The following is a 26,011-nucleotide window of genomic DNA, read 5'->3' on the forward strand; positions in this document are numbered from 1 at the left end:
TACAGGATGTGGGTGAAAAGTGACTCTGAATTCCCCAGAGTTTAGTACAAACCACTCCAGTTTTAGATTTGCTTTGTGTGTGTGTGTGTGTGTGTGTGTGTGTGTGTGTGTGTACGCGCACTTCTGGCCTCTTTAATATGGAAAGCCATTTTTTTCTGTCTTTTAAAAACACAAGCTCCTGTACCAGAAAAGGAAAAAAAAAGGGAGAGAAAAGTCAAATGTAAAAGAACCATAACACCAGATTTGTCTGTTTATTTGTGGCTCCTGAGCCCAGGACTGATAGAACGAGGTCGAACATGACTCTCCATCAGGAATGAGACCCTGGAGATTTGCCTTTTTATTTTTTATTTTTCGGAAGGCTTGTTGTTTTAAGGAAGGTCAACGTAGAGGTCCTAAAGCTAACTCCCTGTGACGGGCTGCATTTGGTCTTGACCATGGAACTTCATTAAATTACGCACAACATTCGTCTTCAAAAAGGCTTTTCTCAGGGTGGTGTGGGAGCGTGGACATGCCTCAGTGTGGGGGACCCGCTGATCCGTGATCTGCCTTGACCATGACCAAGGCCTTTGCAGTCTACAGTCAGCAGTTGGTTCTCTGAGCAGAGCTGCCGTGAGGAACTCAGACACATTTCTGGAATGGTGGGTCTTCATATTTCTTAGTCATGGGCCTCTTTGCAAAACTGACGAAAGCTGTGAACTGTCTCCCCACAAAAGTGTCCACCCACTGCACAATTGCAGAATCCCTTGGAGCCCATTACACCCCCACCCACCTCGTCCCAGGCTGGACGGGACATGTGGTTGGTGTTGCTGGGAGGTCTCTTGGCCTGACACCTCCTCACTTTGTAGGACCGAGCTTCAGCGCAGGCTGAGGTGCCATGGGATGCAGGGGAGACATGGGATGGGATCACCCCAGGGCTGGCTCCAGTGCCGAAGGTTCAGGACTATCTGTGGTTCACGGTCCCCTGTCTCAGTGAGGTGGTACTGCTCAGACTCTCGACCCACAGTGGGTAGGAGACTGCCTCACTCTGTCATCAACCCAGCCACAGAAAGGTGAACCGGGCGCATTTTAGGAAGCATCCTTTCATTCACTTATGGGACACGCACTGCAGGCTTCCTCTCTGCCAACATGAGGTGAAGGACCGCCATGTCTGATCCGTTGTCACACAGTGTATTGAGTGCGGTGATAATATTCTAAGGCTTTATGCGGGTCAGAGCAGGTGACATCATAGCTTGGGTTGGAAGAAGAGTTCTCCAGGCAGGCAATGTGATAGAGGCACATTTCTGGGGAGAGAGAACAGTGTAAGCTAGGCCTGAAGTGGCCAGACATGATCCAAGAGCCAGAAGTCTTTGGCGTTGCTGCAGTTAAAATCGACGGAGAGCATGTGAGGCAGGAGAGAAAAGCCATCAGGAGCCAAATCAGGTCAAAAGGCCCTTTCTGGCCATGCCAGGGTCCTCTTAAGGGCTTAGAAGTGGCAAATCCAAGAATCCCAGACCTTTGGACCCCGGCCTGTCTGTTGCTTCCAGGCAGATATGATAAGCCTCCTGACCTCTTGCTGGTTCTTGCTTCCTGCCCATTCCACTTCTTTCATTTTTTGGCTTGACATCTCAGACCCCAGGATCCCATTTCCCTTGCGTGAGCTCTGGCCAGAAGATACCACGATGGCTCATTGACCCAGCTTCACTGGTGTCCGTTGGGTTTTGCTCCCCACAGTCTCCTTCCTTCAGTCCCAGTCAGAGCCACTTTCAGACTCTGGTGTCCAAAATGGCCTGATCTGCCCCCTCCCACAGAGAGCCATTTTCTGCCAGGATCCCTGGAACAGCCCCACTTCACTTTCCCCAGCTTCCCCAGCCCGAGCTTGGGCCCTGTGACGGTCCGTCCCTGGCCAGCTCCTCCACAGAGCACGTTAGCCACTTGGAACTCTCCCAGAAAACTGAATGTACTGTGTCTTTCAAACCTGCTGAGCCTACTTCCCATAAGATTCAAACAAAGGCTCTTTCCAGAAGCAGGGATCCAGATCCTGGGTTCTCCCCAGTCTCCACATTATTGGCAGTGTGTGGGGAAAAGGGACATGTAAATAATGGGGTCTCCTTTCTGGAAGCATTTCCGCTTCCTGGGCCTCACCCTCTGCCTGGCGTTGACAGCCTTCTCCGCCCGTAAGTGAGCTTGGCCCAGGGTAAGAGTTGTGACAGCAGAGTCCTACAGGACATCACAGGTTACCTGTTGCTGTCAAGAACAGGAAATAGGATTTATTCAAACCATCCCCACGCGTTGAACAAGCTGAGAGGCAATTCTTTTGTACTCAGTAAGTCACCACGTCCCATCCAGTCTCCCTCCCAAGTAAGTCTCAGAGGTGCCCCCATCGCTCCCTACACACTGCCTCTGCCTTCACTGAGACCCTGATGATGCATTACTGGGGCTGTTGCAGTAGCCTCTTCACTCATCTCTAATGTCATTGCCTTCCAACATGTCCCCGAGGCTGGCGCCAAAGTGATCCTCTGATGAGAAGGCAGCAGTTCCTGAAGACCCTCTGTGCGACGCTCCCCACTGCCTGTGAACCGAAGCCCATTCCTCCCAGCTTGGGACACTAAGATCCTTCCTGCTCTGGCCCCTGCTGCCTTCTCCAGACGCGCCTTTGGCTTCCTTCTTGGCCTTCCCTTGCCTCGTCCAGAGCCCTTCTCTCGCCAGACGTTCCGAGGTCCTGCACCCACTCTGTGAAGGTCTTGGCCTCTTCCTGCCTGCCTCGCTCTGCTGGGCTCTTCTTCCCCGCTCTTCTCCCCCTAGTCCTCACCGGTTCCTCTCCGGGACCCCCCCGCATCACTTCCTCTGAGACCACCATGCTTGGTGGCTCCCCGGGCACCCTGGGTTGACCTCTTTTGCGGGACTCTCTTGTTTATTCGCCTGCACGTCCTTGCGCTTGAGGAGCAAACCTCCATCTCTCACTGTCTCTGCATTGCCCGGTGCTTCGTAAGTGCTTGTTGAAATATGTATTCGAACAAAGAAGTGAGTACGGTAAACTATCGGATGACAGAGAGAGTCACGTTTAGGTCACATCTCCAAGAAAATCTATCTTTGGTGACTTGTGTGTATCTAGGCGATTTTTGAGTTCTGTCTGTTTTGGAGGAAGTCCTCGCTTTCCCTGCTGTGCCTGCCAGGTGGGCACTGAAAACGTAATAAAGCAGATGAGCTCCATTTTTAATCATTTGGGATCATTTTGAAAAACAGTACCGATTGTCCCTGTATTAAGCCATTTGTGCAACGAAAGTGTATTTATCTTTCAGTCGTTTTCCCTTAGAAGCAGTGCTGCAGAAGTCATTCGACTTGACTCTGTTGAATACTGACCCGTGACGTCTCTAGGTGTATGTATTGTCTCCCTAGCTAGTCTGTCAATGTCTCAAAGGCCAAACCTCGTTCCCGATCCTTCCCGGCCGAGCGCGCTCCCTGGCTTGTTGTATGTACTCAGTACATAGTACAACATTATGTAAAAAAACTCTTTCAAATTGAAATTTATGTGTTAATTTTGGAAGAATAAGTAGGAACTATTTTTAATTTCATTTTTAATTTACTCTATTTCTTCTCTGACATCATTTATCTATGGAAAATTTAAAGAGTCCCCTATCACTTAATTCATTTGATAAATTATTACCTCCTACCATGTTTATTGATAACTCTGGGGGAAATGACATCAATGCAAAGTACATTAGTGAGAACGTGTGTTTATAATCCAAATATTTCTATTCCTTCAAGTGGGAGTCCTACCAGGCACAGTCCTGGTAATTAATGACCCAAATGACTCATTTTACATTTATTATCATTTTTTGTTGAGCACCAAAGTTATTAATCTTTAAATAGTGTGGAACGAATTTTCTTCTTTCATACAAATGTCTGTCACCATAAATATTAATAGGTTCTCAGAATTTAATGAAACCAGTCTTAAGACTACTGAGCCTTTTTGATGTGCAGAGTGGGATCTTTCTTTCTAACTATGTATGGCAAGCTCTAAATGTGTACATCACAATCTTCTCAGCTCTCGGCTTGCTAGCATGGGTCACCAAGTAGATGATTTTCTATACTACTTAATTTAGCACTCTGGCTAGTGCTTACCTCTCAGCTATAATTTTGTTCGGCATTAATTTCTTACACTTAGTTTAGCAGTTTTTTCTTTATTTTTTATATTGGTTGCATATAAGTTATCATTCCCAGCTACCATTAAAGAGGAAAAAAACACTTCAGATCTCGTTTCTATTAAGTGCAGGAATATCGCCGATTCCACATCTCTATACCATATCTTGGAAGATCACTTGCCCGGGCACCTGGGTGGCTCAGTTTGTTAAACCTCCGATTCTTGGTTTTGGCTCACATATTGCTCTCCAGGTCGTAGGATCGAGCCCCACCTAGGGCTCCACACTCAGCGAGGAGTCCGCTTAGTATTCTCTCTCTCCCCGCCCTCTGCCTCTCCCCCCACTCATGCACACCCTCTCTCTCTAAGAAATAAATAAATCTTAAAAAAAAAAAAAAAAGGAAAGATTTCTTGCCTCAAAAAGGCATAGGTAAACTCACTGTCTTTCAAATTATGCCTTACACACACTCTAATCCCATGATATATTTGGTGGGCTCCATTGTTTCGGATTATGAGTTGCGCTCTGTATGCTGTTATTATTTTGATACCGTTGCAATAGACACAGCAAAGTCAGAATTGGTGAACAGATAAATACAACCAACTCCTAGAATCAAAGACTGTCTGAGCTGGAAAGAATCATAAAGCTCCCTGGGAAAGAGTAGAACGGTGCCTTCCACGCTCTAGTCTGAGAGAAAATAATTTTGGACATAGATGTCTTTGCCTGGCCAAGCTGGATTTCCTTGTGAGAATGAAGACATTATCACATTCTCAAGGACTTGAAAAAGTTTTCTACTTACGAATCCTCTTTTACAAAAATCATTATACGTTCACACGTAGTTGGAAAAAATAATCCAGAGAGATGGTTTATACTGTCCACCTAGTTTCCCCCGTGGTAACATCTTGTGTGCCCTTAGTGTCATATCAGAATCAGGAAATTGACATTGGTGCTGTCCACTGACCTTTTTCAGATTTTACCAGAGCACACGCTTGTGTATCTGCGTGGGCATATGTGTAGGTGGTTTTGTGCAATTCTGTGCATATGTAGATTGACTTTACTGCCACAGTCAAGTATGGACCAATTCCTTCACAAACATTCCTCATGCTACCCTTTTGTACATAACCAGAGCCACCTGCCTCCCTCCCAGCCCCTCCCCAAACCCTTGGAACTGCCAGTCTGTTTTTTTGTCATATCAAGAATGCCACATAAATGAAGTCCTACAGGCTTTGTTCTGAGATTGGCTTTTTTCACTCTGCAGAATGAGCTTGCGATCCATCCAAGTTACTGTGCATATCCGACTTGCCCCTTTTTATTGCTGCGTGATACTTCCTGGTGTGCGTATGCCAGCGTTGAACCATTCCGCTGCTGGAGAACGTGGCTTTTCTCTAGTGTTGGACTGGTACCTATAAAACTGCTGTGAACATTTGCATGCAGGTTTTTACAGGAGCATAATGCATTTCTCTGGTAGAAATGCCTAGCGCATTCGCTGTCTCGCATGGGAAGCGCCCGTTCCGTGTCGTGAGGAGCGGCCGTGCTCTTTCTCGGAGTGGCTGCACCGTTTCGCAGTCCCACCAGCAGTGTGTGTGATCTCGTTTCTTTTCATCCTCACTGGCATTTGCTGTGCTTGGTATTTTTTGTTTTAGCTGTTCTAACAGATATGTATTTAAGTCTCTTGTTTAAAAATTTCTTGAGTAGATATTTCAGCAAAGCAAAAGATATATCCAGTAGGGAGGGATTTGGAGGGAATATAGGATATTGGTGACAAACGAAACAGAAAAACTTAGGGTTAAGTTGAATGGCTGACCATGTGTCTGTGGGACTTAATGCACTTGATAGAGGTTCCTGAGAAGGAGAGGCCAAAGGTACAGGACTTTGCCACGCGTGTTTCTAGTAATAAGCCTCTCTAGGAGACTTTGAATGCCATTTAAGTCTATGTAATAGCCATTGGTGTTTCTAAATTATTTTGCAATTACTTGGGTATGTGTTTAATGCTTGCCGACTAAAATCTGCTTCCCCAGGAGAATAGGAACTTCAGGACTTCATTTTCCTACCCCTTAAGTTACTTGAAAGAAGGGCAGTTGGCTCAATGTTAGTCTTTTGGGGAAACCCTAGAGGTAACAGTTTGGTTAAGTGGTGCGGGTGGCCCCGTTGAAGCCTACAACACAGCTGTTCATCAGTCCTGGAAGGGGGCTGCTGTTTGTCCAGGCTTTTGCTGGCGGCTGCAGTTCGGCCGTGGTGCCAGTGGGTGACGGCAGGCGGCTTCGCTGGTACTAAGGGAAGAGGCAAGATGGGCAGCACAGGAGAGTTTGAGGGAGCTTACAGAAGTCAGATTACTCTTCTGTGTTGTTGTTCTTGACCTTCTACCAACTAGGGTATACCTCAATTTGCACCAGACAAGTAGTTCTCAGTACTTTGCAAAACCAGCTTTTCCTGGTTTGGGTGGAGGCAGGCAGAGTTCCATCTTGGATAGAACCTCTGGATACCACAGTAGCTTAGCGTTTAGAACACATCCTAATATATAATCATAAAGTAGATGTACACAATACAATACTTAACACATGATTTCCTACAAAGGCACATTTCCAAGGCTCACTGGGTCTGCAAGTTGGTTCCGTTGACATTTATTGTGGACCTGCTCTGAGCCAGAGCCGCGCTTGACACCATAGGCGGACTCTCATCGATCCTCACAACGGCCCTGCAACGTGAGTGGCATGATTTCCTTTCCAAGATGAAGAAGTGGAGACTCGGGGCAGGTGACCCCTCCCAGGTCGCAGAGCTCACGATTTACACCCAGGTGTCTCTGACTATAAACTTAGGCTCCCCTACCAGTGTGCTCCCAGAAAGGAGTCTGTAGATGCAAAAAGGGAGCATCTCCTGGAATGAAAACATTAGGTGCCAACAGGGATTCAACAGGATGAGCGGGAAGCATCCCGTGACTGGTTTTCCCGCTCTGACAAGGTGCTGGTGGAGAAGGAGATGTAGAGGGGACTCTATCAAAGTAGAGAACCCGATCTGGACAGGGCAAGGAGTTCATGAAATCTTGCAACCTTCTTCACCAAAGGCAGGAGAGAGGAAAACAGTGCCAAGTGACCGAGGAGCACAAAATAAAATTAGTAACCCACACACGTAATTTTAAAAGTTTAATGGAAAGTGTAAACGAGCTCATGAACACTTACCAACGGTGACCAACCTGCGTGTGCGTGAAATCCTATCAACTTAAAAGCAAAACTTCTTTCTGAGAGATGTGTTGGGCACAGTGCAGTTGATTGTTTTTCGCCTGTTGCGGAGAGGGAGATCGGGCCCTAGATGTGCCGTTGGCTCCTGTGTGAGCAGCTTTTGAGAATTCTCATCCGCCGCAGAAATGACAGGATTATCAAGCCAGTATTTGTTTTAACCCTCACTTCACAAAAATTTCTACAGAAATAATGGCAGAGGGAGGCTGAAAATATGTTCCTTGGCCCTAAGTAAACTCTTCCTTTTCCTCCTAAAAGATCACCTAAAATTAGACAACTCCAGTATACCCTGAGGTGTGTTGGTGGTGGTTCCATGTCTAACCAGCTTTCATTTGAAGTAACTTACTACACAGAAATAGAAATATACAATAATTGAACTTACTGGAAGTTGAAGTCCTTGGGCTTATGAAATAGAATGATGCTATGTCTGATGTATTAGGGTTTTCTGCTTTGGTGTGAAAAGAACCAACCTGTCTTTGATTTCGTAGTTGACCAGAAATCTAGAGGTAAGATCTGTGTACGTTTCCAAATGGAACGACTGACAGAATATCCGAAGGGAGGCAGGAGAAGGAAGGAAACGTCCCCACGGACTATATCCTCCTCCCCGCTGGGAGTCCTGGGAAACCAGAGAGGGGAGCTGTAGCAGGAAGGGGAAGTGACCTCAGGCGGGCATGACGGTGGCAACTCTGCCTTTGAAGATGGGTCTGGAAAGGCTTTGAGGTTGGCCAGTGTGGATCCGGTTGTGGATGCCGGCGTCAGTCAGTCACATGGATGACCTTGTGAAATAGAGCCGGATTATCAACACCCAAACCAAAGGAGACCAAAGGGCAGCAAACCCTACTAGCTTATAAAATGGAGTTGAGGCTCCATAGCTTAGGAGAAGCTTCTGGAAGCTGGTGATGGCGAGTTGCAGAAATCAAAGGAGTGTTTGAGAGTTTCCCAGGTCTGGGAAAATGTTACCAAGTTGAGGAAATGGTTCAGAACGATCTCGTGGCATGTTACCCAGCTTTGCTTTGCACCTGTCAAGCATGATCTTGTCTTCCACCCAGAAGCTTTCAACTCTGGCAACTGGAAACACTTCTCAGGGGGAAAATCGGTTTGATTGGAACGGGGCTTTGTTTTATTCATTTGACATCCAGTGCTGAGTACCCATGCTGCTGCAGGAAAGGGGCCTGGGTGAGTGCCTTGTGAAAGGCAAGGTACTCCTTGGGCCACGTACTAGTTCTAGTTCTTCCCAAAAGATCAGCACATACTGGCTTCTGAGAGGCTTTGGCTCCTGGAAATAGCTCTTCATCCCTGTCAGTATCAGTCAACACTTTTTATCAGGTCCCTTCCCCTGCAAGTGAATGTTCCTTTGATGTCACCAGTGTTCTTCCTTCAAAGACATTTTTAAATGGGGTGCTTTGATCAGGCAAGTATAACTCTTTGTCCTCGCTTTCTCTCCCTGGAGATTCCACACTTCTGCACGGTGAGACAGCAAATCTCCACGGGGGAGTTTCTGCCTCCCCCATGAGTGAGATGGCTGAGGACCATCTGTTATTAATGAATTCATGTATTAAATTTAAACTTTTTGTTTAAAAAGGACACATCTGGGGGTGCCTGGGTGGCTAAGTCAGTTAAGCATCTGCCTTCAGCTCAGGTCATGATCCCAGAGTCCTGGGAATGAGCCCCACATTGGGCTCCCTGCTCAGCCGTGAGCCTGCTTCTCCCTCTGCCTGCCGCTCCCCCCACTTGTGCTCACACTCTCTCTCCATCTCTCTTACAAATAAATAAAATCTTAAAAAAAAAAAAAAGACACATCTCTGCACTTTTCTACAAAAAAGGGGTAAGTTGTCCACTGGACGTGTCCGTTGTCCGTAGCTGTTAGGGATGCGGGGAAGTTAAAACCTGATGCTTATGTAAACATCCTGTCCGACCTGAACGTGAGCCTGCCTGGAGTCCACGTCTTGTTCACTTCCTCCCTTCGTTTCTCCATATGAAGACCCCATTCGTAAACTTTGCCCCTTTGTTCGCGTTCAGCCAGCTCCAGCTGTTCCAAAAACACAGTGTGCTAGATGCCAGCACCACGCTGGCTGAGTTCGCCAGCACCTGCTAAACTGCCTTCAGACAATGACGTGCGTCCTCAGGAGGCAGAATTAGACATCCTCGGGTTGTCCTCTTTCTGGAAGAGCAACCCAACTTCTTTCTAGATTATTAGCAATTTTAGGGGAAAAAATAGCAACAACCTGATTTTCAAGGAAGAGCAAAGGCAGTGATTCCGGGTTGCCGATTGCCTTGTCTACACTCACATGTGCGGGGAAAATAGAGTTTCCTAATTTTCCACTATGCTTACTCACTGGAATCCACGTCCTCCAACGTCAGTTTACACATTAATAATATTTCCGTCTCTCCTAGTTTGGTCACTTCTCCACTTAAATATTCTTATTCAAAGCTGAACTCTCTCTCAGGGCTGGTGTAAACTGGCCCTCTTTGATCACTCCATCTTTTGGGGTGAACACCGTTGGAGATGTTAGGGTTTCCATCACTTGTTGATGCACGGAGACAAGAATATTGCCTCAGGCTCCTAAACTTATTATATCCTATTTCTCTCTCGAACGTCACTCTCATGCTCCGTGGGAATGTAGCTTTGAGCCACCCTCTTATACCATCTTTAATTTTGACCGTGTACAAATTATTATTTTCAAAATAAATTTGAGTACCTCAAGACTCCAAAGAATTTCTATCGCTTCCAGGGTTTTCTATCACTTCTCAAGACTCACCCTGTAAGGATTCACTTGCTATTTTAAGCCATGTTTCTGACGGCCAGTGGTCACTCTCCCAGACCTGAGACTCTTCCTGCCCTGTGGAACCTTTCATCATCTCAGAACATAGGTTGGCTCATTTCTCTGGCTTCAGACTGTCACAGGATTCTTATTCGACAAATCCTGCCTCGTCTTCCTACCAAATTAATTATATGTCATTCAGCAGATAGTTTCGAATTCTTGCTCTGCGTAAGGCTCTGCGAGAAGTCTGTGGAAGGTACAACCAAAAAAAAAAAAAAAAAAAGAAAAGAAAAGAAAAGAATAAAGTATGGTCCTTACCTTTAAGCAGCTTACAGTCTATGGTTAAATCCAAACCGTCAAGTGCTTATTTATGGCAGACAGACACTCCTTCCATTTTTCTTTCTCTTTTTGTCCATTAGAGTGAGCAGAGAGGGAGAAAGGGGTACATTGTTCTCTTTACCCAGAGAGGGGGAAGACTAATGGCTGAGGATGAGGCTCCAGAAATTTCCCCTCATTCTTTGGAGTGAATGTGGAAACATGCTAAGCATGGCCTGCAAGTCTCACCAAGCAGCTCGCCAGCTCCCAGAAAAATCAGAAGAACTTGGCAGTTTCAATACATTACTTTTTTTTTTTAATAATGATTTTTTATTATGTTAGTCATCATACAGTATATCCCTGGTTTTCGATGTAAGGCTCGATGATTCATTAGTTGCGTATAACACCCAGTGCACCATGCAATACGTGCCCTCCTTACTACCCATCACCAGCCTATCCCATTCCCCCACCCCCCTCCCCTCTGAATCCCTCAGTTTGTTTCCCAGAGTCTCTCATGGTTCATTCCCCCTTCTGATCAATACATTACTTTTAAATGTGTTTACAAGATAATTTAAGACATCTTTATTTGTAGAAACAAAGTATAAAGAAAAAACCCAAAACTCACCCAAATAAAAGTTGGTATATGTATATGATTATATATGTATAGTCATATATAATCTTTCAGAATAGTAGATGGCTATTTCTAATGCCTCAGGTATACTTGATTACTGCGGACTTTTCAAGTGAGCACAGAAAGCAGTGGTGTGGGTTAATCTGGCACAGCCCCGAATTCTAAATCAGTGCATTAGACACAGTGAAAAGCACATTACTGCTATAACCAGGCTAAGAATTGAATATTTATTTCTGTCTGCTTTACCAGCCAAAATTGTATGGCTTGTCACAGCCTATTTTTTTCATTTTATTATATTAGCAAGGAACACTCTGAGCTTTATCGAGGAAATTAATTTAAAAGGCAGAATTCAGCTTTAACTGACTTGTACATACGAGTAATTCAGGAGCTGTATATACTCCAAGGAGCCCACTTCGGGTGGAAAGACAGACCCTTGGATTCATTTTACCCTAAACCAATGTGTCCAGAAATGTCTACCTGCATAAAATCCTCAGGATTGAATTATCTTGTATTGTTGAATTCACACAACTGTTTTTGCCTATCATTTTAGTCTTTGTTCAAGGACTAGACTCTAGGCCAGCTGGAAAAATTACTCAGGGACTTTGACACATCTTCCCGTCAGCTCCACATTTTGTTGATTTGGTTATTCTTCACAAATCCTCCATCAGTGAACGATCCGGTGAGATGAGAATCAAACGTAGCAAGTGTCCTACTTTAACCACTTCAGCTGAGATCCCAGATCATTCATTTTCATCTTCCTCTGTGCCGTCTCTAGCCGCCACCAGCAGAGACAGTAGTAAGTTACCTCTAAACAGAATATAAATGCCTTTCATTTAAGCTCCTCAGTATATTAAACTTTATTTTTGAAAAGTTCAAAGAGACACAGAAGTGGACAGGACAGTATGAGGAGCCCCCGTGTACCCTGTACCCAGCTTCGGGAATTTTCAACGCGTGGCCAGCCTTGTTTCATCCCACAGCCCCCTTGCCATAGAATTTGAAACACATTCTGGGCATCACGTTATTTTACTCAAACATGAAGAATCCCTAAAAACTAAAGACTCCTTTTTAAAAAAAAACAACTATAATTGTATTATCCTATTTTTACAAGAATTAATTAATTCTTACTGGTCAGTGTTCAGATTTCTAATTGTTTCAGAAACAGTTGGGTTGGTTTGGGTTAGGATCTAAATAAGGTCTACGTGTTAAGCACCACCCCTTCCCCCCCCCCCCCCCCGCAACTTGGTCACTTAATTTGTTCCCTGTGAGGGTATTTGTTGACGAAATTGGTTGGTTTATCCCATTGTCCAGATTTTGCTGATGACATCCCCACAGTTTCTTTTAACATGTGAATCTCTCCCCTGTTTTCCCCGTAGATTGGTTGTTGCATCTACAGGTTTGGTCAAATTTAGGTTTGACTCTATTTTTAGTTGTTTCTTCCCACCAGGAGCACATGATGTCAGAATGCCTTTCTTTCTGTGATGTTAGCAGCTGTTGAGGACCGCTGACTAAACCCGTTCATTCCTTAGGGCTTGTAAAATGGTGCTGTTCTGGTTCTGTAACCAGAATGTTCAAAGAGTTCCTAAACAAGAGCGTGCCCAGCACATAGTAAGTGTTCAAGGAAATATTTATGGAATATACTAATTTCAATAAGAACCCCTGTGACATGGGAAGTGATTCGAAACCTTGCTTGCCTAAGATCTGATTCATAAAGCATCTCTTTTCCTCCTAGAATCCCGATCCTTCTCCATTTTGCATAAAAGGTATCATGTCCACATTATTTGAGTTGCGTTGTCTTTCCCACTCCTAGTATCTTTTGGTGCTGGGTGCCAATTTTTAAATGTGGCTGCTTTTCGGAAGGTCTTTTGGACTCAGCCAATGGTTATTCTTTCTCAATCTCATTCTAGCTTAACTTCACATCCCTTACAGATTGGAAATGTGGAGAGACAGCGGGCAGGAGAGCTAAGCAGACCCTGAGCATCCGTCTTAGAGCCAATGCCAAGTGCTCTTGGGTGGTTTAATAGTCCTTGAAGGTGACCCTGCCTGTGACACCCTCTCTTTGCAAAGACGTCCTAAAAAAAGTGATATTCTTACTAGACTCTAACTCAGCCTAGTTTATGACAAAATAAGCTTGCCTCATATCTGCCATTTAGTTGTATGCCTACTAATCAGTAAATATAAAGTCTCTGTAAATAACAGCTTCATTTTTGCCCTGGACATGGTTTTTAGAAATACCTCTGGCATGGGTAGGTTTGAAAATGCCATTAGCTTTATTCTTCTGATAATACAGAGCACATAATCCCAGTAAATTCTTTCAGTGCTGAAGATTTTTCACAAAGATGATGATCTTGAAATGCAGTATCAAATTCTTATATTCGAGATAGAAGATGTAGGGCTCTTTGTTCTTTGCTGCTAAATAGTTTGGTTTTCACTTGCTGGCTCACATGGACAAGCAATATAAAAAATACACATTTCTGCTGTGATCAGAGTGCACAGCAGGGAATACAAAGCAAAACAAGCCTTTGGTGAGCAGAACAGTCTGGTGTGTATGATAGGAAAAATACAGATACAACCCAAGTTTCATTCCATAGAGGGACGCTGATAATGTGCTTCAGTTTTCAGAGGGGAGATGTGTTCTCAACATTTTATGGAGATTGGAGCGTAGTTTTCACGGAGGTAAGATATGGGATAAGCCTTGAAAAACCAGGAAGATTTGAAAAGATAGTGAGGACCTTCCAGAAGAAACAGCATGAGTAACACCTTTGGGACACATTTATGGGTAACTGAGTGATTCTAGCTTGACCAGCCTGGAAGAGGTCTCTAGACAGATGTTAAGTAGCAGACAGATGTTGGCTGAGGCCACAGTAACAAAGACCTTTAGTGTCACCTGAGCAATGAGAGGCTGAAGGCTTTGAGCTAGGGGTGTGACGTGACAGGGTCAAGCAAGGGGATCTGGAATAGATGGGAAGGTGGGAAAAAGAGAAGTTGAAATCAAAGCATTAGCATGAAGGAATGTTCCAATTATAGAAGCTGCAGGTTTGGGCAGCTTAACGGAAGGAAAATGAGTCAGGGAGTCTGAAATCCGCATCAGACTGATTTCAAATAAAAGAGAGAAGTGAGGGGGAAACAGACTGCTTTAGGGGAAAATAAGAGTTTAGGGTTACAGCAAGACAGTTGCATAGACGTTTACGAATGTCCAGAAGCCCATTGGAAATACACAGGCCTGGAGCTTAGGAGTGAGTTTGATCTAAAAAAAGGTTTGGGAAACGGTCTGTAGAGAGGTGATAGCTGGAATCTACCCCTAAAAGATTGGTGAACATCCTCACATTTTTTCCACTTCTCCCTCGAACTTCCCTGCTGCCATCCACATTCAAGTATCATCTTTTTCTAAAATTTTTTTATTTGAGTGTAGTTGACACTTAATGTTTAATTAGCTTCAGCCGTACAACCTCGTGATTAGATGAGTTTAAACATCATGCCACACTCACCATTTCCCTGATGATACGTGATGTTGAGCATTTTTTCATGTGTCTGTTGGCCATGTGTATGTCGTCTTTGACAAAATGGTCTATTCAGGTCCTCTGGCCATTTTTTAGTTAGAATTTTGTTTTTTGGTATTGAATTGTATAAGTTCATGTATTTTGGATATTAACTCCTTAGTGGATATGTCATTTGCAAACATCTTCTCCCATTCAGTAGGTTGCCTTTTTGTTTTGTTGATTGTTTCCCTCACTTTGCAAAAGCTTTTCGTTTTGATGTAGTCCCAGTAGTTGAATCTTGCTTTTGTTTCCCTTGCCTTAGGAGACATACCTAGAAAAGTGTTGCTATGGCTGATGTCAGAGATTACTCCCTGTGCTGTCTTTAGAATATTTATGGTTTCCAGTCTTACCTTTAGGTCTTTAATCCATTTAAAGTTTATTTTTGCATATGATGTGAGAAAGCAGTCCAGTTTCATTCTTTCACATGTAGCTGTCCAGTTTTCCCAACACCATTTATTGAAGGTACTGTCTTTTCCCCCGTTTGTAAATTCTTGCTTCCTCTATGACAGATGAATTGGCCATATAGGTGTGGGTTTATTTCTCGGCTCTCTCTTCTCTTCCATTGATCTGTTTTTGTGTCTGTTCCATCCTGTTTTGATTACTATACTGTTGTAGTATATCTTGAAATCTGGAATTATGATACCTCCAGCTTTGTTCCTCTTTTTCGAGATGGCTTTGGCTCTTCAGGTCACAAACTAGAACAAATAATACTAAAATTTGTATAGAACCTCAAGTATCATCTCTTACCCAGGCTATTGAAATACTCCCCAGTCAAAAATAGGCACTCCTTGTGTGAGGTATCCCCACAGCACCCTAACTTTCTCCTCCCAGGCCTTATTCCTATGTGTAATTGAGGCTTGTGTAATTTTGAGGATGGTATTGTTGTCTATTTTACTTACCCCTGAAGTTCTAGCAACTTCCATGGTGCCTGGGACAGACTAGAGGCTCAGTGTTGTCCTCCAACAAAAAGAGTAAATGAATGTCACTGCTGAAAAGTAGGGAGAGGAAAACGTGAAGAGAGAACGAAGGTGTTCACCGGGGGAAGGACGGCAGGGAGCAAGGGCTGAGGGCAAGCGGGGACTCCAGGGAGGCGTGGTCAGCAGGGATGAGTCTACAGCTGGAGGAGTAACAGCGACAATAGTAGCTCACATTTAGTGGGTGTTCTGTGTGTCCCAGTTACTGTCCTAAAACTTCAGGTGGATTAACTCATTCTGCACAATAACCCTGTAAGGTCAGGGTTCCCGTTATCTCTGTTCTACAGGTGAGGCACCAAGGCCCAGAACAGCTCTGTACTTTGCCCGGGGACACATGGGGAAGCCACAAGTCAAACCAGACCACTTGGCCCCGGAGCCTAGAGCCTTAGCCACCGTGCAGCTGCTCCCGCTCCTCCTAGCAGTGGGACAGAAAGCAGTGTGCAGTGAGTGTGGGCACAGAAGTGGAAAGGGAAGGAGGAGGACCAGACCCTCTTGATGACCTTTAGCCATGGAGAGCAGACAGCAGTGCCTCTCATTCTGAGTTAGGACATTTCCCACGTTGGTCACCAGGTCTGTAGAAACTCTGTGACTAAGAGCATTCCCGACATGTCACCGGCCATAAGAACTTGAAGAAGATGCCTTCTTCAGGAACAGATAGTTTTGATCATGTCCTCAGGATATTGGACCAGCTGCTCTGACATTGACTTTTTTTTTTTTTACTATCTTTCAGTATTTTATTGTCTTAAAATAGTCCTTGAAAGAGAAGGGGAAAAAAATCTGGCTTTGACAATAAATGCCATTTTGCATAGCAAACACACAGCTACAGAATCCACCAGCAACAGCCGGGTTGGGCAAACATTCTAGAAAAAAAATGTTTTCACGCCTGAGTGACAGACTTGACTGATGGGTGTCTGTCATGCTGCAGAATGTTGCACCCTCTCAAGGCTCACACATGCTAAGATTTTGGCAGATATGTTTGATTCCTTTAATTAAGGAACCGGGAGGATATGAATAACAACTATTTTGTTCCTAATTGACGCAGATCTCTGGGGCACGTGACTAAACTCTGTTCCCAGAATTTTTCCTTACGGAAGTTTTTGAAGTTGACTTAAAATATATGCCTGTATATTTACCTTTTTCTTCCTTAACATTTTTTTTTAATAGATGGTGACTTTACCTAACCCAGAATCTAACTCTCATGGTCAATTTCCCACACAGGGGGAATAGAATTTATCTTTTTTGAGCTTTTCACTCTGAGAGTAGGAGCCTGGCCTCCTAAAGACAGTTCAGCAGCCTTCAGGGACTCTGACGGTCCAGTTTGAGAGCACAGAAAAAAACAATTCTCTTTTAAAAATTTAGGTATAGCTTTTTCATAGTGAATTCTCTCTTGATGCTTGTTTGTTGTTGTTGTTGTTTTTTAATAAGCCAGGACAAATATTTGGCCACCTGAAGCCTCAGGATAACATCAGGAGTTAAAATTGGACCCCAGCCTGACTTATAAAACGCACGTGTTCCCTTTGGCGTGTCCTTAGGCAGGAGGAGAGGCTGTAAGTACAAACCAGACAGTTCAGGTTGAATATTGCATTGAAAATATAAGGAAAAATATTTCATAAAGAAAGCTTTTTAACAAGCAGGACTCACTTGCAGCTGCTTTGCAGAGGAGAAAGAAAGAAATGTGACGTTGTCAGGGGGACCTTTCTGTTTTCCCACACCTCGCTTTAAACCACCCTGGATTCCTGGTAGGAACGTTCACAGCGTTGTCACAGGGTCCGATTCGAATTTGCTTTTGACATTTACCGGTGGGGAGTCTGGGCTGTGCGGGGCTTGAGGCTACGATTTTTGCTCGTTGAAAATGGGACCGTGAACGGACGGATGGTGAGCTAGTCATTTTATGGCCCACTGACCAGAACTGTGGTGTGGCCAACAGACTGTTTCCTGTTGAACACTCAACCCAGAACTTGTAAAGGGGCCCAAAAGGACGCTGGTAAGCTGGCCAAAGATGCAGATATCTTTTTGTGGGTTATTTGTGCATTTTTGTTGTCAGAAGTATAACTTCAAGGGTGTTTACGTCAAGATGACTTCTGACAAGTATGAGCCAGGAGTCATCGTGACTTATAATTAGGATGAGGGTAGCTAGCAGTTAATTGAGCATTTTCCTTGTACCAAGAACTTTTCCAGGCACTTTATCTGCATTTCCATGTTGAATTTTTAGAAGCACCCTCTGCAGTATGTAATATTATTGTTGGCATCCTACAGAGGCGGAAACAGGTCTAGGGAGGTGATGTAACCTGCCGAGTCCGGGCTCTTTATGTTTTCTGTCCTTACTCCAGAGTCTCTCTGAGAAGGGACACACGAGCTCTGATAAACTAGCATCTGCAGGTGGTGATCCCAGTGCAGGATTTAGGACACCGTCCGAGTGGGCGCTATTCCCAAGCCTTTCAGTGTGCCTGACAGTTACAAAGGCTGAGGCCCTTCTACTCTTGTTTTTGTCTGAAGAAAGCATCCAACATCTGTTAGTGTTTCTCCTTAAGAGGTTGGGTCCTTGGCAACCGTGATGCAAAACTGGCTTGTTTTCTTACCCGGCTCCGTGCTGCTTTACAGAGGTGTAAGGAAGGTGCTGGTAACCCTCCCTGGAGAACCAGCCAGTGGGTCTGATGCCGAATCATTGGGTCAGTGGTAAGGAACCGTTCCTGCCACCCTTCCCTCTCCCTTCAGTCTTGGCTCCACGTCTTCTTAGGTTCCGGAAGCTGGGTCCACATTGCTATCAGGCCACTCTCTTGGATTAGAAACTCCCATGGCGTAAACCTCTTAAATAATAAGATTCTACCCTCAGCTCTTGCCTACCTCCTTTCTTGAAGTACTTAATTGAGTAAACTGAGAGATGAATAATTGATAGTCTGAGAAATTGATACTCATGTGCAGACTCCTTTCATTTTTATTCACTGTTGGTAAAGATGCATGAGACCCAGGGATAACTGTTTCTGGAAGGCCACCTATGTCATAATTCACAAAGCCCCCTTTCAGAGGATATCCATCAAGTGGCAGCCACAGGTATGGGAATCCTTCGGTCCAACCCCTGTTTGCTATACCTGTACCATAAATGTCTGATCAAAAAGCAGTTGGGCTCCCCTGAAACTAATAATACACTATGTATTAACTAAATCGAATTTAAATTAAAAAAATTTTTTTAAATAAATAAGCAGTTGGGCTGAGGGATAATGAGAAAAGCCTATGAAATTCTGGATGTTCTGTCTCTGGTTAAAGAATTATCCATAGGGGGCGCCTGGGTGGCACAGCGGTTGAGCGTCTGCCTTCGGCTCAGGGCGTGATCCCGGCGTTATGGGATCGAGCCCCACATCAGGCTCTTCCGCTATGAGCCTGCTTCTTCCTCTCCCACTCCCCCTGCTTGTGTTCTCTCTCTCGCTGGCTGTCTCTATCTCTGTTGAATGAATAAATAAAATCTTTAAAAAAAAAAAGAATTATCCGTAGACTCTGCTTCTCAAAGACATTTCCTAACTGGGTATAGTGACAGATTATCATGTTGATTCAGAGACAACTGTTCTGCCATGCAGGCTTGTTTTAATTTCTGGGCTGTTTTGATTTCCTGAGCAGCTTTGTGTGAGAAATGCCAGGCATTAAAAAATCTGTTGGAAAGGAGAATCATATACAACCCCCTAGGAGAACTTTATCATAAAGGAAAATGGCCTATTTTCATGCACTCCTGAATGCTCTTCCTCCACAGAAGAAGCGTCCTGAGTGTTGAAGCCCCACCTACACTGGGAAGCCATGTTGACTGGCCTCTTCCCTTCACCTTATCTCCCACCATTTTCCTGTCAGAGCATCTCTCCCTCCTTTGACTGGCTGCATCCAGCTACTTCCAGTTCCTTCCCTTCCCCACTGTTTGCTGAGTGGGTAACTAAGCATGAAGTCCTGTTGTTTGTTGAGATCATAATTTTTAAAAACACTTCTGGGAACCGAGTGGCAACTTTGAAAGCCCAGCTTCCCACAGGAGACCACAGAACTCCATAAGGTTAAGATTTGGAGAACAGAATCCAGACAAAAACACATTCCAGCTGAGTCCTCATGCTGAGGAGGGTACGAGCATATAGAGACCATTAGTTAGAGGTGTCTGTGCTCTAGTGTTTAAGGGTGTGGCCGCTGGAGTTGACTGCCCGGGGTTCACATCCCGACAGTGCCACTTACACATGGTGCGATAGTGAACAAATTACTTTCTCTCTCTCTGTCTCAATTTGTCCATCTGTACAATAGAGACGATAATAGTACGTAACTCAAAGAGTTGTGAGAGTTGAATCTGAGTGACCTACTTCGGACCTGGTTCAATAAATGTTATGAGTGAAGCGTTCATGGAGGATTAGGAAAAGCTGTGCTTACTTTAGATTTGCATAAAAAATATCAGCTTGGAGCCATCGTGATCATCCTTACTGAATATGACCTAATAATAACCTCACGTCTTTATTTTGATTTTTCCTCTGTCAGCTGTCCCCTGGAAGGGGCGCGGGAGCTATGGGTCTGCAAATCTAGAGCTTTCTGATTCTCTATAAATGAGACTGACGAGCCACTTCAGTTGACTGGCCTCCTGGTTCTTTTCCTTACTCAGGTGCTGGAAAGCTTCAAAATCATGGACTACAGCCTTTTGCTGGGAATCCACATCTTGGACCATTCCCTCAAAGAGAAAGAGGAGGACAGCTCACAAAATGTGCCTGACGCTAAGAGGTCTGGGATGCAGAAGGTCCTCTATTCCACAGCAATGGAATCCATCCAGGGTCCGGGGAAATCTGGAGATGGAATCATCACAGAGAACCCGGACACGTAAGCGCGGCCCCCCACCTGCCCACCCTCTTGGTTGTGGCAGCCCGCCACAGTGAGCGATTAAACGCAATCATGTTCCCTTCATGGTGGCTCTTTGAGAACGGAGTCCCACCTGGTGCTAAAATGGATTAAGCAGCCTTCATTTCCCTTCCTCTCCAGGCAGCTAGACGAGTGGCTGTTCCTCGAGTTATTACCATGCTTTCACCCGTGCAGTTTCTTTTTTCAAATGGCTCCATTTCTGAACAATGGCTGAAAATGTTGTCACTCCCATTTGCTCCATATTCAAAGCGTTCTCCCGTAACAGGGAGAATATACTTGGAATTTGAATAAACATGTATTGAAGCAGACGCATGATCGGAATTACATTCACGGTTGGGGGGTGCTTATCTGCATAAAAGGATTCTCTCGTTCTAGATCCTCTACCCTGGCAGATGTGGTCGCTTGCCTCAGCCAGATGTGCTCGTAACTGCACGATTAATTTGCATATATGCGGTGCATACTAACAGAAACAATCGCAGCCAAAGAGAATTACTGAAATGGCTGACGGTCACGTGCATTTACCAGCTGTATAGGGGACTGAACGAAGGCATCTTTCTCGCTGGCCGTCAGTGAGTGCCTTCTAGGGTCTCCAACAATGACTAAATCACAGGTGTATTTCACTTTAATAAAGGAAATCCGTGCATATCAAACTTTTAAAAAGTCCTTGCTTATAAATCTATCTAAATGCCCAATAATCCATTAAACAAAGTGTTCTCTGTCAGTACAATGAGCTACTACACAGCCATTAAAAAACACGTTAGCACTGAATACAAGCCAATGTGTATATCACTTAGCAAACGAAACATTCAAGTTATAAAGCGTGTTAAATAATTGCTTTTGTGGACTGATAAATACATATACACACACATTTACACTGGAAAGGTGTACCAAATGCTAATAGCGGTCCTTTGCATCCTAGGAATGGGTTCTTTTAGATATTTTAAATCTCACAGTAAATATGTAAAACGGTGGCATTTTTAAAAGGCAGTATTTCAAAACTACTTCAAAACTTCGTGCTCGTGGTTTTAAAATAGGAATAATTTTTTGTTTGGATTCTTCCCATCCGCTGTCCTGAGTCGACAGCTATAGTTTCATTCTCCTGTGTGGGAAATACAGCATTCTGGATTCCCAGGAAGACTTTACCCGAAGCAAAACAATAAATAAGTAAAGGGAGAGTGAGTCCAGAATTCTTAAAGTTGTCCATTTTTATTTACAGTCTATTTATTAGAAGTGATTTTTAACTTCCCATTATAATATGTTTTCTCTCTTGCTCTATCAACAGAATGGGAGGCATTCCAGCTAAAAGCCATAAGGGAGAAAAACTACTTTTATTTATGGGCATTATTGACATTTTGCAATCATATAGGTAAGAAATTTGGGGAAGTAGCCTTTCATAATTTCAAAAGTAAATCAACAGAAGGTTCTGAAAATCCACCAAATAAGAACGATTCTACATTCTCTTTTTTATTTTTCTGTTTATGTTTAGGTTAATGAAGAAGCTAGAACATTCCTGGAAAGCTCTTGTTTATGATGGGGTATGTGATTATCATGTTCCTGGTTAAACTATGTATTTTTCTGATTTCTCAGACATCAGGGTGTGTCTGGGAAGTCGCGTCAGCAAACAAAATGATGTCTTATTTCTGTGTGAAATCTGAAGGGACCCACTTAGGAGAGGAGAGGATGTTGAGAAAAAGGGGGAGACTCCTTGCATAGGCACTGGGAAGGTCAGGAGGACAGTTGAAACAAGCTTCTCACAAGACCGAGCTGTGGGGTGGTCTGAACATGACTTTGGTGGCCCTGGATTTGAACCCTGTGTCCACCACTTTACTAATCATGTGATCTAGACACATTGCTTATGATTCGGCCTCTTAGGCCTGATTTCCCATCTGTACCAGGGACATAGTAATAGCACCTACTACCTCCCTCATAGGGCTGATATAAGGATTAAATAAAATAACGCCCTTTCGTGTTCAACACAATAAAGACGTAAGCAGTGAAAACTTACGGGTTGTTATGGATGTATACATGACTGAGACTGACGGGTATGAGGATGTCTGTTGGACCCAGAATTGCGTAACAAGAGAAAACAATCAATCATCAAGCAACAGCCTCCCTCCCTCTCCCTCCCACCCCACACCCCTGCTCTCTCTCAACACACATACACACATGCACGTTCCTATCTGGATGTTAGATTTGAACTCTCTGCTGCTGACAGAACATTTACTGGCTCAGCCTCCCTCAGTTAATAACCCGAAGTGACACTTCCAAAGAATAATATCGGTCAAAGATTTGCTCGCACATTTTTTTTTAAAGATGTTAGCAGATGCTTTCCTTTGAAAGAAGATAAATTATAGATACTGTTCTTCTCCTTTATTGGAAAGCACACCCACTTCCTCAGTTCCGTGGAAGACTGCATTTTGTCCACAGGCTAAGGAATGGGCTTCGTCAGAATGCACTTGTAAACAACACGGTCACAAGTGTGTTTCTAAGAATTCAGTGTAGGCTTATTAGGCTTATTATTCAGATCAAAAATTCCTTCTATTTAAAGGCCAAGATGGTGCATTCATTTTTTTCCCTTCCTGACAAAAGTGGAGACTGCATAAATGCCTTCACCGTAGAGGGAAGACAATGGACGCACTACCCCTTCTGTTTTCCGAGACAGCATTAATTCCCTGGTACCAGACTAAGGCTTCTGATGTGAATGACCGAGTTCTCAATTGGTCAGGTGCTGCTAGTTAAAACACATCTTCTATTTGGGTGGCGTTTTTTTTTTTTTTTTTAAGAGCATCTCTGTCCTGATCATATATCCGTGGAATTGTAAGCAGTAAATAAGACTCATTTTTGTTTGTTTGCAAACTTGCCTCATATTTAAACAGTGTTTTTCATACCAAAGAGAAACACAGTCCAGCTTCTCTTGGAAGGCAAGGTCTGAGTCTTAATCGTCTTGCACCACAAGATATTTCTAAGTTACTGTGCTTGTAGTAGATGTCCATTTCAGACAGGAGCTGCCTGTCACACCAGCTGGAAATTCCCACACCTACAGCATCCCTGATGGCCTAGAGGACTGATATGCCTTCATTAAAGAGGCTTTCTTTATACTGTGCCCTTCATAGCATGCTGATTACAGTATTACCTTATGCCTCCTGTAACACCCTATTTCACAGATTTAAAAAAAAAAAAAACATAAACGGAGGCACCAAGACACTGCCTTCTTCCTGGATCACACGGCTTATTAAAGTTAGAGCTAACATCAGAACCAGGTCTCCAGACCTCTGATCCAACGTGGGTTTTCTCTTCCAAACCCAGAGCAGACACTTGATACCATCCAAACTTAAATTTTCAGAACTTTTTTGTTAGAATCCACAAACTTAAAATGAAAACGGAACATATACTGTTTCTAGAAATGTATATCTTGGATAGAAAATATATGCTTACTGAATAAACAGGTAGAATTAGCTTCTAAATCCATCTCCTTTCCTGGGTTTGTAATAAAATGCGCCTTCGGTCCTGAAGACTCCTGCCAAGCACGAGAGAATTGAGTTAACAATTCAATTCAGTTCAATTCTATCTCGTTAGTAGCTAATTCAGCTTAACGGAGGTCATCAGTCATCCTTGTCCCCGAGGAATCTTCCCAGTGTCCGTGCACCTGATTATTACAAGACAAAACTACGCTATTTTTTTTTTAACCTAGATGTCACTCTTACAGTAGGGTTGTTTTGGTTGTTTATATCCCCAATTTTTGTCCCTGACCAAAAGCATTACTCTTCATTTTACATGACACTTGAAACACTGGTTGCCTGTATGTAAAAAAAAAAAAAAAAAAAAAAAAGAATGTAAGAGCCCCACATGGCACAGAGTGGCATGAGAATTAGCTGTTTTGCTTTATAAAGCAGTGTCCTTTGGCTAGCTCTCCCGTGCCCCTCTTCATACTGTCTTTCATCATGAATAGCTAGAATCTTTGCTCATAATGTATTAAGTCTGCTTCCCCAGCCTCACTCCTGGGCACCACGGGTCACAGGGCATCGCTCTTTTCTGGCTGCCACCATCCCCACCCTCTGGTTCAGGACACTGGCTAACAGAGAACCAATTGCATAGATCTTTTTTCTAGCTTGAAATGATCTGAGAGGTAAACCTGTGACACCTGATTTGTATTTTCAGGATACCGTTTCAGTTCATCGACCAAGCTTTTATGCTGACAGATTTCTGAAGTTTATGAATTCCAGAGTTTTCAAGAAAATTCAAGGTAAGATTCTTAAGAATTTTTTTTTCTACTTTTAGCACTCACTCACTGACATGACTGTGTGCAGCTTAGCAAGATCTTTATTAGAAGGGTTTGGACTATTTATCTCCAAAAGCTGTGATGACTTAGTATTTTTGGTTAAATATTCCATTAGGTATTTACTGATGCCATAATTATTAGAGTCCTGTTTGGTGGTGGAAAAAATTAGAAACTGCCTAAATGTCCAACCTTATATTGGTTAAATGTATTATGGTACAATCTAATGGAATAACATGTACAATAAAAATCATATTAAAGGTCCATGTAGGGGGCTCAGTCGATTGAGCATCCGACTCTTGATTTCAGCTCAGGTCATGATCTCAGGATCGAAGTCGAGCCCCATGACAGGCTCCGCATCCAGCACAGAGTCTGCTTGGGATTCTCTCCCTCTCCTTTTCCTTCCCTCTCTGCTCCCCCCTCACTCATGTGCATGCTCTATCTTAAATATCCTTTTTTTTTAAAGATTTTTTTTTTTTATGCAGCAGGCAGAGGGAGAAGCAGGCTCCCTGCTAAGCAAGAAGCCCGATGTGGGACTCGATCCCAGGGCCCCAGGATCATGACCTGAGCTGAAAGCAGCCGCTTAACTGAGTGACCCAGGCATCCCTCAAATAAATAAATAAAATCTTCTTTAAAAAGGTCCATTTAGTTCTTATAGACAGACTTATTCATATATATAGTTATAGTTAAAGTTATTGATTTGCATACCTAAATGCACAATAGATTCTAATGGGATGTATAAAAATGTGATACGTCACACTAACAAGTAAAAGGATAAAAACCATACGATCATTTCAATAGATGCCAAAAAAACAATGGACAAAGTACAACATTCATTCATGATAAAAAACTTTCCACAAAGTAGGTTTAGAGGGAACATACCGCAACACAATAAAGTCCATACATGAAAAACCCACAGCTAACATTATACACAATGGTGAAAGACTGAGAGCTTTTCCTCTAAGATCAGGAACAAGACAAGGATGTCCATTCTCAATGTGGTGCTGGAAGTTCTAGCCACAGCAATCAGAGAAGAAAAAGAAATAAAAAGCATTCAGATTGGCAAAGAAGAAGTCAAATTTTCACTATTTGCAGATGATATAATACTATGTATGTAGAAAACCTCAAAGACTCCAGCAAAAAACTACTAGAACTGATTGATGAATTCATTAAAGTCACAGAATACAAAATTAATATACAGAAATCCATTGCATCTCAAGATAGTAATAATGAAGTAGCAGAAAGATAAATTAAGAAAACCATCCCATTTACACTTATACCAAATATAATAAAATATCTC

At 43.5% G+C, this 26,011-nt stretch overlaps 1 protein-coding gene across 5 annotated transcripts in view; it reads left to right on the forward strand.

The window, feature by feature from the left end:
• PIP5K1B (phosphatidylinositol-4-phosphate 5-kinase type 1 beta) overlaps nt 1-26,011 on the forward strand; it is a 294,224-nt gene that overhangs the window by 183,460 nt on the left and 84,753 nt on the right. For all 5 annotated transcript variants that reach the window (XM_057305569.1, XM_048218352.2, XM_057305570.1 and 2 more), the window contains 4 exons: nt 20,185-20,396; nt 21,718-21,801; nt 21,922-21,970; nt 24,594-24,678. In XM_057305569.1, the coding sequence (XP_057161552.1) occupies nt 20,185-20,396; nt 21,718-21,801; nt 21,922-21,970; nt 24,594-24,678 (430 nt within the window). The remainder of the gene's footprint in view (nt 1-20,184; nt 20,397-21,717; nt 21,802-21,921; nt 21,971-24,593; nt 24,679-26,011) is intronic.

This window comes from Ursus arctos, unplaced genomic scaffold (assembly GCF_023065955.2).
Source record: "Ursus arctos isolate Adak ecotype North America unplaced genomic scaffold, UrsArc2.0 scaffold_33, whole genome shotgun sequence".
NCBI lineage: Eukaryota > Metazoa > Chordata > Mammalia > Carnivora > Ursidae > Ursus > Ursus arctos.